This window comes from Pyrgilauda ruficollis, unplaced genomic scaffold, assembly GCF_017590135.1.
Source record: "Pyrgilauda ruficollis isolate IOZ18807 unplaced genomic scaffold, ASM1759013v1 scaffold5, whole genome shotgun sequence".
NCBI lineage: Eukaryota > Metazoa > Chordata > Aves > Passeriformes > Passeridae > Pyrgilauda > Pyrgilauda ruficollis.
In genome coordinates, this window is record NW_024526599.1 from 18008871 (window position 1) to 18021490 (window position 12620).

The 12620-nt window shown below is 38.8% G+C and overlaps 1 protein-coding gene across 1 annotated transcript in view; it reads left to right on the forward strand.

Annotated features, from left to right (window-relative positions):
* Window positions 1-12620, forward strand: part of MTMR7 (myotubularin related protein 7) — a 47838-nt gene that overhangs the window by 9741 nt on the left and 25477 nt on the right. Inside the window, exons 2-6 of the mRNA XM_041480006.1 lie at window positions 1465-1587; window positions 3175-3337; window positions 6425-6582; window positions 8213-8341; window positions 11361-11495. Of these exons, the coding sequence (XP_041335940.1) occupies window positions 1465-1587; window positions 3175-3337; window positions 6425-6582; window positions 8213-8341; window positions 11361-11495 (708 nt within the window). The remainder of the gene's footprint in view (window positions 1-1464; window positions 1588-3174; window positions 3338-6424; window positions 6583-8212; window positions 8342-11360; window positions 11496-12620) is intronic.

Below are 12620 nucleotides of genomic sequence, written 5' to 3' on the forward strand. Positions count from 1 at the left end.
GATCAGTGCCTGTGCAGCAGAGCCCTTGTTGGCTGGACTGCAGTGTAGGGACCTTTCTTCATCCAGACAATGCTGATTTTTATTGTTTTGTGGGTTCCTTTCAGGAGGGCACTGCCTACATTTTTCTTTTGTGTCATCCCTCCTCTTTTGCTTGCTGCTCAATGCGTGCTTGGTTAATATTGTATTTCTTCCATTCCTTCTCAAGCCAATATATGACCTCTGAAGTAGATGGCCCTGGGAAAAGACTTCATCCATGCTTTCTAGCAGGCTTTTTTGTTTAAATAAATAGTTTTATTTTTGTTAAAAACAGATTATAACTGGCCTTGAGGGAGATGACTCTGCTTTAATAATGGTTTGATTTTAAGCATTTTGCTACTAAACTGGCTTATTCTCATTTTAAGGTTTTCTTTATTCCTATTTTTAAAATAGTGCAATGTATTTGGAATACACATTGCAAACGTGATTCTCAGATGCTGGCATTCTGTTTTTCAGGAAAATCAACTAATAATAGTTTTAAATTGTTGTAGTAGGAGATCCACCAAACCCATGGTAGCAAACTCTAACTGTTTTGGACAGGTTTTATCCCACTGAATATCCAACTTGTTGATTTTTAAAATTATTCTAGTTTCTTAGTCAGAAATCATGGAAGCCTAGAACGATTTGTGTCCAAAGGGACCTTAAAGATCATCTAGTTCCTACCCCTAATAGGTGCCAATAGCACATGCCATGTACAAAATACTAATGATGTATGAGTCACAAGCTGGTGATCTGAGAGTTAATAATGTGTTACAGACTCTCCTGTTGTCAGGAGTGCAGCAAAGGCAGAATGCCCATTTTGTGCCCAAGGTGGGAGAGCAGTGGAAGTGGAGCTCTTTAGTCCCATTGAAAAGTTACTGAAAGCAAAATCTTCCAGTGTGACCTCTGCTGTCAGCCCTAACAGGAATGTAGGGAGCAACATCAAAATGTTTCTTTTTAACTCTTTTAAACTCTTTTAATGTTGTTTTAAATCTTAACAGAGATTTGCATGGGAGAAAATTTGCCTGATTGAGACCCATTGAAGAAAGACACTCTACCAGTATTATCTCCTACTTATTATTTTAATTTAGCTGGAATGCCTTGAATGGAGATAGAGTTTAACTGAAGGACAGGAGGCCCTGCCTTGCTGTCACAGGGTTTTGGTAAGATGAGATCACAAGGAAGAACTTAAGTGAGAAATTGTCTTTGGAAGTGTTAAGTAACAGGTTTTTGGATACAGAGGTACCACGAGAGAGGGGAGAAAAGGAAAATTAACATCTGGAAATAAATCACATAATCACATTTTCTCATATAGTTATACTTCTTTGATATTTAATGTTGTGCTGAAAAGAACTTTGTAATAGACAAAATGTGAACATTGGGCTCCCACTATTGAGCTTTCTGTCATAGCCTAATTTTTTTTTTCCCTCTGTCACTTTTTTTGTATAGGTGGAAAATGTTAGGTTACTTGATCGTTTATCTTCAAGAAGAGCTGTGGTGGGAACCTTGTATTTAACAGCTACTCATGTCATATTTGTGGAGAATGGTTCTGAAACCCGCAAAGAAACCTGGGTATGAATTTTTATTATTTCAGTTGGCTGTAAGTGCATGGCACTTTATTGATGGTCATTTGAAAATTGCTTCCAAAACACTTTAAAAATAGTTATTTCATTCATAGGGATGCTTTTGTGAGGCTGTGCGAAGTTCTAGCCTAGTAATTTTCAAAAATTTTCAGTAGATTCTAGATATTATGGTATAGTAAGAGGAAGAGAAGGGCCTTTACTGTATGAATACCAGATGTGATTGACTGAGGAACAGCTGCTGTAAACTGCTACACCTATCATCCAGGAAGAGCTGAGGGAAATACCTTGAATGTGAACTGCTTCCTTGGCTCTGTCAATTCTTGGCCTTCTCCCTTACTGCTAGTGTTGAATCAGTGATTTTTTTGATTTAATACTCTAATTCTTTTTATAAAGTGGTATTTTGAAATAGCTGTTTTGATTGATTGACAACATATATTGCCTTTTCTTGTTGTTTAACCCCAGCCACTGACCAAGCCCCTCGCTCACTCCCCCACCCAGCAGAATCAGGGAGAGAAGCTAAAGGGTAAAAGGTAGAAAATGGTTTAAGATAAAGAGAGTTTAATTAGGAAAGCAAAAGCCACACACAGAGGCAAAGCAAAGCATGGAAATTCACTGCTTCCCATGAGCAGGCAGGTGTTCAGCCATCTCCAGGAGAGCAGGGCTCCATCACATGTAACAGTGACTTGGAAAGCTGAATGTCATCACTCCAAGTGTGCCCTGCTTCCTGCTTCCTTCCACTTTATGCATTGAGCATGATGTCACATGGTCTGAAATATCCCTTTGGTCAGCCGGGGTCACCTGTCCTGGCTGTGTCTCCTCCCAGCCCCCATCACTCTCAGTTTCCTGGACTGCAGGACTGCAGTAGGCCTTGCTCTGTGTAAGGAATAACAAAGCCATCTCTATATTATCAATCCTGTGTTCAGTGCAAATCCAGAACACAGCCCCATGGCAGCCACTGTGAAGGAAATTAACTCTACCCCAGCCAAAACTAGCACACATGTACACATACAGGTACAGCTGTTGCTCGCTGTCATTCATCGGAGAGTCTTTTATGTAGCTTAATTATGCAGCCCTTGTCCATTTTTGCACTAATTAACTCCATCTTCCTTTGATCCCGCTATTCATGACCAGATTTTTATTGTAATGTTTAATCTCATTTGATGCAGTATTTAAAATTATATCAGCATTACCATTCTACCCCTGAGGAGGCACAATATTTTAGCCTTATGTAACTGATGCTGGTTCATCTTTTCCCTGTGCAAATAGATGAAAAGAGCTTTGACAACCACTAGCTTACACTGAAGCAAACAAACAAAAAGCTTTGGATAGTGTGAGCAGCCTGATGTTTGAGCAGCTGAAACACTCCAGAAATGCCTTTTTGTCTGCAGGTGATGTATCAAGCTGCTTGAGCATGAAGCTGGAGATAGAACCAAATTTCAAGAGGAGGATCATGAGGGTTTTCTGAAAACCCTCATGTAGTAGTGGAAGCTACTGTGCCTGCTCTGGCACATCATCATAAATAATTGCTTTTCTTCTCAAAGATTTGACTAGCATAACTCTTTTCAATTCCCCTCAGATTCTCCACAGCCAAATTTCCTCTATTGAGAAGCAAGCCACCACTGCCACTGGCTGCCCATTACTGATCCGCTGCAAGAACTTCCAGGTCATCCATCTGGTGATCCCTCAGGAACGAGACTGCCATGACGTTTACATATCTCTGATACGTTTGGCTCGACCAGGTATGGGAAGAAAACAGCACAAAAATCAGCCTTCATCCTGAAGAGGGAGAATTTAATGGAAGAAATGTACCTGTGCACCTTTGTCCTTTGCAGGTTAAGAAAAAAGGTTCAATAGAGATGTGTTGTGGGAGAAATATTGATATAATCATTTGTAGATCAATGAAGAAAGCTTATTATAACAAGCAGTTAATTCCATAAAGTATGGCATGAACTTCTATTTAAAATAATACTCTAGGGCATCATGTACCATAAAATATATTATGAAGATATATTGTGTGCAACTAATTTGCTGTGTAAATGTAAATTTAGGAGAATATTCTAAATTCAGATAAGTTTTATGTCCCTGTTGTAACAAAAACTTTACAATACATTTAGTGGTCCTGTCAAGATTTCCATTTTGATGTTTTGTGCTGTGCAGAAATTCCTTAAAATCAGTGAAAGGTTTAGCAGCAAGTAGTTGTTTTATTTCACTGGGCTGCCTGTGTTTTGGCCTATTATTATCTACATCCTGAATATGCCCTGTGTGTTTCTGAATTCAGTTCAAGATCCTTTTGAAACCTTTCCCCTTTTCAATGAAAAACCAAATGTTGCATCAAAGCCCAACATTTGGTTGCCTACATTATATTATAGCTCCTCTCTGCACTGTGCTCTCCTAAGACCCAACTGACAAAGCTTCTGGATTGTTTATTTTAAACTATGACTTTATAAATATAATACCAGCTTTGGTTTTTATTATTATTTTAACAGTATGCAAAGAAATTATCTGTTGCAGTCTTTACAAAGCTGACAATAACTGGATTTAATTTTTTTCTTGCTAAGAGAGTGCCAATTTTATCTACTGTGTAAAGGGGACAACAAATGCACAGTCAACCAGCCCAGCCACTGAGCTTTATAAAGTACTAATAGTAGCAGTAGTACTCTATAACTGTAGCAGAAGTAACTTGGTAAGCTAGGTGATGCAGGGTGAAAGTAATCAGAGAAATTTAAAACAATTAGAAAAATTCAATCAGTGGTTCTGCTGATGAAAATCTGGATTCATTCCATGCACCTCAGCTGCAAGTACATGTTCATGTATGCTGGAAGGCATGTGATTCTGTAATCCTTTTTCTTGGAGGCAGGAGGAGGTGTGCGTGCTGCTATGCACCACAATGATGAAAGGAAGAGTAGCTGAGGACCCTGAATACAAGTTCAGTGACTTATTGCAGTGGACAAGAAGGTCTGAGTAAAGAAGGTGCAGTAACAGTACTGTAGAATTAGCTCTTTGCATAGTTTAGCTACACAGCAGTTTTCCTTCTCCAGCAACTGATCTTACTGTGATTTGAGACAGGATATGTTCTTGCCTACCTACTCAAAATTAGAAGGCTCTGATTCAAGCTGAGTCATTTGTACCTGACAGTGCTCTTCCCTGTCATTTTGTCAGGGCATGAAGCTGTACTTCCTTTGGATATTATGGTTACTCAGCATTAGAAGGTATTTTTTTACTCCATGAGCAGATAATTTGACCTATTCAGGCTCTATTTTCTATTCTCTGCCTGTTCTTTTCATTCATTCCTGAGAGAATGTTGCTCATGTTGTATACCAGCTTAACATGTTCTATGCTATCTGATGTCCTAGTTACAGTAAAGGTGAAGGTTATGCCTAATTTTATTTTTGCTAGAATTTTAATAAGGTGAAGCTGTCAACTGAATTTGGCTTTTTTGCTTAATTAAGCCATTTTGTAAAACAAGCTGACCATAAGATACTACATGTTTAAGAGCAGGATTGCTGATGTTTATGGCAAAATTACTGAAAGATTGAAAGGTCCTATAAGTACTGGCAAAGATGTGGTAAGGTACTGACTACTAATATTTGAACATTTTTGTTACTCTGTGCAGATACCATCATGTGGTAATACTTACAATGTTGAGGATACATAGGCAGATTTTTAAAGGCTTTCCTTGTGCCTGTGGACAGCAGGTCCATTGGAAAGAAAATCCAGATGCTTCTGACAACAAAGCAGTGAAAACAGGAGGTCAGATTGCTACTAAAAGCTCAGCTTGGATTTATGGATTGTGCTAAAACTTTAGGTTAACATGTGAGAAATAAACCAGACTGTCTTCCTAATCTGTGCCATACCATAAGTTTGAAATTAGAGAATACAGGAGGAGTTTAAACCGCTGGAAAGTGTGGAAATCATTCTCTTCTTTCTCCCTACTCAAGACTTTGTTGATTTTCAGTATGTTCCTGACAGAGTTAACATGAACATCCCAGTAACAGCTGGGATTCAATGGCAGTGGTGTCTGGCTGCCACTGTTCACCAGGATTAGGATTTATTAAATGCATATATATGCCTAAAAAAAGTTTAAAACCTCTAGCACCACCAAACTTTCATATATGGTATGTGGTTGTGGGGGACAGGTGGCATAGCTGCTTAAACCACTTCCTGGTCATGATAAAATATTTGATGTAGCACATGCATCTTTATGCTGTTACATCACGTGCATCTCAAATGCATTTGCTAATAATTCAAGGACAGAATTTTGCAGTCCACAAAACTGATTTCATTGGATCTATTGGAAAGCTTCCTAATTAAGGACAATGACTACTGAGGTTTTCTTTTCATTTTTGGAAGAATGTTCTACAAAGTCCATTGTTCATATCTTTTTTCTTTGCCACAGGATGGATGTTACATTAATAAAGGGATTTCTAAACTACCTCTAGACAGCAAATTCTTTTGAAGAATGGGTGCTTACTCTGGCACTGGCTTTAGTTTTCTTTGGATGAAAGCATATTGCTGACATTTTGTCTTTGTGCTGGGGAAAGTTTTTACAAATCTACTGAAGATTAGCAGAACAGTATATTTTAAGTAGCACTTCTCTTAAGGCACATACATTGCAACATATACAAAAATAACAAAAGAGCATGTGCTTTCAAAGTTACTGGGCAGTAGATATAAAGCAGGATATGTGCTTTTGTAAAGCAAAGTGTACTCTTTGAAAGGAAGCTGCATCAAGGTCCATGCCAAGTCCTGGTTGTGTGATTTCAGGACGAGAAATCTCAAGTCGTTTACCCTTTCTGTTTCTTTGCTTATGTTTTTTTTTTCCCCAGTGAAATATGAAGAGCTGTATTGCTTCTCCTTCAATCCAAAATTAGATAAAGAAGAACGAGAGCAAGGGTGGAAGCTTGTGGACCTCAATGAAGAATACAATCGGATGGGTGTTCCAAACAACTATTGGCAGATTAGTGATGTAAACAGAGACTATGGAGTAAGTTGTTGTGATTTTTCTGTCACAGAGGCTGTCTGTACAACAAAGCAGCAGCCTGACTGAGGACCACCATAGTGTTTAGTGGCAGTATCTCTTTGTGCTCAGTGCTGTACACACATGTAGTAAGGTGCAGTTACTCTACTACTTCACGTTACTCTACTACTTCACATAAAATGGCACACAGAAAGTGAGAGAAGGGATGGGTCTTCATTTAACAGATGTGGAAATGAAGGGCAGAAAATAAGTCCACTGTATTTTAAATGTTAGAGTTCAGCTGCCTGGGAAGAAGTTTAAGTCATACCTAAGGTTATATGTGTGAATAAGAGATTCCCTGATATGTAGGGCTATGTAAAATTACTACGTAGTTATTTTAAGAAAATTTAAAAAAAATTGTTCCAGATGGAACAATTGGCAGTATTTTTTCCTCCCTGGCTGTTCCCACACTCCTGTTGAAGCATCTGTGATTGACTGTCAGTGATTTTCACAGTGATCTTATAGGTCATATATCTGCCTAGCTGCCTGCTGTCCTGCCTCATTTGGTCTTGTACGATCGAAGACCTTTTAATGGTAATTAATTGTGAGAAATAATAACCAAGATATTTTTGAAGGAAGTTTGTCCATGCACTCCATTGGTTCTGTTGCTGGAACATATCCATGTTAAGGAAGGACTGTGACATTCTCAGAGAAGACTGAATGTGCTATCAGGGTTTGTTTTCTTTTTGTTAAAATGAGTGGAAAAAAATGTATGATCTCTTTTAAGATAAAGTGTAGAAAAAATGTCATGATGAATAAAATCCAGTTCACTACAGCAGCAACTGTAACCACAAGCCCTTCCTTTCCTTTCTCTTTCATTACATATCTCTTGACTCAGAAAATAATTTCTTCCTGGCCATCCTTAGTGCTTTAGTCATCTCAGAAAGTCAAAGGGAGATACTGACTATCCTTCTGACCCCAGGCAGAATGCTACAGACAATATCAGGAAAAGAGGATAAAAACAGGATTACATCTCTGGTCTCACTTGTTTTCAGAGGTAATCTGGGGCTTTTTTTGCAGGCTCATCTTGTTCCTCTCAGAACTGGTAGGAATTGTCAGGGCTGCTTGCCTTTTGGTAGCCTCATTTCATGTGGCTTAATTTCTTGTTACCATGTCCCTATTTTTGTCCTTTTTTTTAATTATTATCAAATTTTCTGAAAAATTTGGCTCTATTGTCCCTTCCCATTATTGTCCCTTCCCAGCAGAATGTTTGAGAACTTCACTCACTCCCATCCTTACTCCCAAATTCTGCTTCAGAGGATACTGTCGTTGTAAATACAACCTTAATTACAACCTGTAAATACATAACAATAAATCCTTTCTGGGATGAACGTGTGTTAAACCTGTCTGTTCTCAACAAGACATGAATTAACACTTGGAAATACAGCCCTTCAACCCTTTTCCTTCAGTTTTTCCATCTGTAAGTTAGGATTAACACTTTCCAGCTTCAAAATAATGTTTTGAGGAATGGCAGTGATATGTATATAATAATAACAGACTATTCCCTGAGGTTAGAGTTCCTTGGTATTTTGTTTTTGCTGTGGAAATGGCTAATGCTACTTGTACTTTGCAGACCAAACAGAGTTTCCTTTCACAGGTCTGTGACTCCTATCCTACAGAAGTCTATGTACCAAAGTCTGCAACTGCACACATCATAGTGGGGAGTTCCAAATTTCGCAGCCGAAGGCGTTTCCCAGCTCTTTCATACTACTGCAAGGGCAATAATGTAAGTGTGAATTTGTAACCTCAAAGTGTTTGCTTATTTTGGCCTTGGCCTCATAATTCTTCTAGTAAGGTTTTTCAAGACAAAATTGATGCTTATTTAATTAAAAAAAATATATTAGTGTAGGCTGGTTAGTGTGGTTAGCCCATTTAATATGGGCATTTAAACCCAGTTTCATCATTCAGCTAACACAAAAAATATGTGATCCCTGTATCACAAGGAAGTGGAGTAGTACAAGAGGCCCTGAGACATGGGTGGCAGAGCAATGAAGGCCAGTAGCAGGCAGCTTAGTAGCTGATTGGGACAGCAGAGCAATTTTGGATCTGGCAGCCTGAGAGCAAGCTGAGGAGGTCAGAAATTATACTTGCATCAGTTAGAGAATCAGGAGCAGCTTTTCAAGATAAGCTCTGTGAAAATACACAGAAAGGATGGATATAAGAGCTACTAAATTTTGGCTGAGTAGTAGGTTGTGGTTTTTGGTTTTACTGAAGAGAATCTCCCTGTCTGCAGGAGTGAAGAGTTCCACCTTGCCCTCTCCATAGCAAACATTCTCAGGGCTGAGAAAGGAACTGCTTCACTTGTCTGTAACCATTTGGAAAAAAACCCTGTACCTAGACTACATGTATTTCTGTTTCTGGCAGCTGAGGTGAGCAAGGAGACCCTTAGACTAAAGGATCCCCCAAACTGAGTGTTTCTACATTTGTGTTCCAGCCCCTTAGGGACTGCCTTAGCTCAGCTGTCATTACCAGGGAATGGTGTCCCCTTTGTACTCTCAAAGGATCTGTGTGACTCCTGCTTCAGAACAGAGTGGCACTGAGAGGTCTTCCCTAGTGTTGGTCAGGACCTTCCAAGAGACAGAGCTAGTCTGGGCTTACAGGGTATCTGTAGCATTTGCCACACAGGCTGGGACATATTTCTGCAGAATGTCACAAGCACGAATCATAAGCTACAATCTCCATAGAAATCTTGCCTTTACAGCAGCCCTTATCATAAATTTAAGCTTCAGAAGAAAGGAATGAGAAATTATTTTTACTCCTTTACCCTGCATTCCATCAGAGCATTGCTTCCATAAAGATCGGTGAATTTTACAATGAAGTGGAAAATAGGAAGATTTAAATAGTAAATACAATATCTGTATAAGTTAAATATTTTTTTAACATTTTGTTCAGGTCAAATTTTTCAGAGTCAATCACTTTGCATGATCAACTATGTCCAAATATAGATATCTAGGATTCAAAACACTTGGACATTTCCAAATCTCAGTAAAAAAAAGTTTCAGGGTCAGGTAGATTACCATTAATATATAGTAATTCATCTTGGATGAGTTTCATGTTTTAGCCTGAATGTTTTCCCTGCTGTGGTTGAAGTTCAGATTAATGTTCAAAGTACCAGGATCTGAAGTATTGTGTTTACTCCTGGAACCTTTATAGTTTGAAGAGCTAGGAAAAGCAGTGTTTTCCTAGGAAAAGGAGATACCTCCTTGTGAGTGTCGAGATTGCCAGTAAACAGAGTAATGGGCAGGAAAGGGGTAAGATTTAACAGCAGTTTGGGAAGAGCCTGCTGCATGCAGAGGAGACAGGTACCACTCATTCAGTCCTTCATAGACAGAACTTTCACACAGCTCCTTCGTCCTGACAAATTCAGTGTTGATGTGGCAGCTCTGCATCTTACAAGGTCTGTGTGAATATGAGAAGATCAAAGTCTGCAAATACCTCCTTGTGAGTTTGGAGATGGCCAGTAAATAGAGTAATGGGCAGGAAAGGGGTAAGATTTAACAGCAGTTTGGGAAGAGCCTGCTGCATGCAGAGGAGACAGGTACCACTCATTCAGTCCTTCATAAGCAGAACTTTCACACAGCTCCTTCATCCTGACAAATTCAGTGGTGATGTGACACCTCTGCATCTTACAAAGTCTGTGTGAATATGAGAAGATCAAAGTCTGCAGCTATCTGTTCAGTTTATGCAATAGCATGTAATAAATCACTGGAATATGTGCTGATCAGAAGACTAAATAACAAGAAAACCATGGTTTGCAAAACCATTAATAAAGTATGAACAGGGTCTCACACAATTCTGGGTTTCTCTCTTAAAGGCCCATACTTTACTGAGTAGCTACTGGTAGTTCAAAGATGTGACTGAAAAAAGCATGTCCTTTCTCACAGTAATAAATAATCTGTAGGACAGCCTGCACAAGTTGTGACCTTCAGTAGGCAGATTCTCTTCATGCTTATGTTCAGTGCTTAGAAAGTGCATATATTATCCCCTTGCCTTCTATAAATCTAGCTGTCCTCTGCCTAGCAAAAATAAAAATCTCCCTGCCCACCTATTTCACATTTTATTTTTTCTTTCCTGGTTTCATCTGGAAAGAAAGTGGTCTTGATGGGTCAGTGGAGAAGCTCTCTTCACTGAAGCCTCCTTCAGTAGCCCTGGTAAATACAAGTACTCCAGGAGTGAGGCTGCCTGACCCACTTCTTGTGCAGTGAGGTCTTTTTCCTAAGGCAGTGCTAAAAATACCCCATCTTTGGTAATCTGTCTGCATGTCATACATTTTTATTTCCTAGACTCATGCTGTCAGGCTATTCAGTAAAGCAGGCACTGGTGTAGGTTGGGTGTAATCAGTCTGGTACCTGGTAAGTGTGAGTATAAAAGGACCTATTCCTTATGTTATATCAGTGTTCTCATGATTTCAAGGCTGTACTCATTCTCAAGATATCACCTTTCAGGAGTTATTCCACATTAGGGAAATACAGTACTTGAAATAGCTCTAAAATTCAGATTCAAGACTAGACTTGGGCAATGGGGTTGTATTGTTTTAAAGCTTCCTTGCCTTTTAAAAACGATATATTTATTAACATGTAATTTAAAATAATGAATTTATTAATTTTACCATTCTGCCTTTCTCATGTAATTGTACCTCTATGTAAACATCTAATGATCTAGTTTTGTAAATGCTTCTGGATGCTAAATAATTTATACTTTATAATTCTGTAAGGTTTTTTGTTTGATTGTCTTCTTTTCTGCAGGCCTCCATATGTAGAAGCAGCCAGCCTTTATCTGGCTTTAGTGCTCGGTGCCTTGAGGATGAACAGATGCTCCAGGCCATCAGAAAAGCCAATCCGGGAAGTGATTTCATATATGTTGTTGACACTCGGCCTAAAGTAAGTACATTTAATTTCTTGGACATAGCAAGATTGAGTCTGGGCTGAATCCATTAGGGAAGACACACAACCTAAGTGACTGACCAAGTCACTTCTGATCTTAGATGCATCTGTCTAACTCCACAGGTACATGAGGATTTATCAGGGGAAACTTAACTACGAACCTTGATCACATTATTATCTCTGGGAGAATTTTCTTCTTTACACTGAACCTTTCCCTTTTCTTGTTCTTAGCAAAATGTCAAGATACAGAAAAGTAAATAAGTTGTAATTGTAACTGTTTACACACATAAAGGAGCTACCAAGTAAGTATATTCCTGATGAGACTGGCAAAAATTAATTCCCATTATAAGATGTATTTACAATTGTTTGTAATGTTGCAAACCTCTGACTTCTTATATTGTCATTCTCCATGAACGATTTCTCCTGGAAGTGAGAAAATTCCAATGATCCCTGCATAAGGCTAAAGAAAGACAAGTCACTGAGATCACAGGAATGGAAGAGACCTTTAAATATCTCCAGCACTTTGGTGGTTTTGAGAGACAATCTGAAATATGATGAATAGTGACATCAGATGCCATATCTATAATTGATTAAAAACCTCTGGCTAAGAAAAAAGCTCTATAAAATATTACGCTATGGAGAAATATAGAAACTCAATAATGATCTGGAAAAGGTTGGAAGCTAAGAAAACTTTGTGTCAAAATTGTCATACTAGCAAACAGCTCAAGGTGATAAAGACTAGATAGACTTCAGTATCTGGAGGTCAGACTAGGGATATGTTCGTTCTTATACTATCAGCAACTTTCCTCTTGAAGTTACCAAAGCCTCTGAAGAAAAGAAACTAGAGGCAAACCTCCACAGAATCCCTTGTAGGTATAGGAATAGCTATAGAATGGGAAAAAGAAAAAAAAAAAAAGAGAATAAATGTTTGAGGAAAAGGAACAAGGAAGCAGTTTCATTATCCTGAGATCAGAAGACAGAGGGGCAAGGGCAAGGTAAGTAAAACTGAGAAACATGAGAAATGGAGTGGGAAGCCAGCAAAGCCGGCAGAGCTGGAGCAGAGACAAGGAACCTGCATGGCTGGTGACTGACTGAAGGCATGAGCCTTGGGGAGAAGGTGCT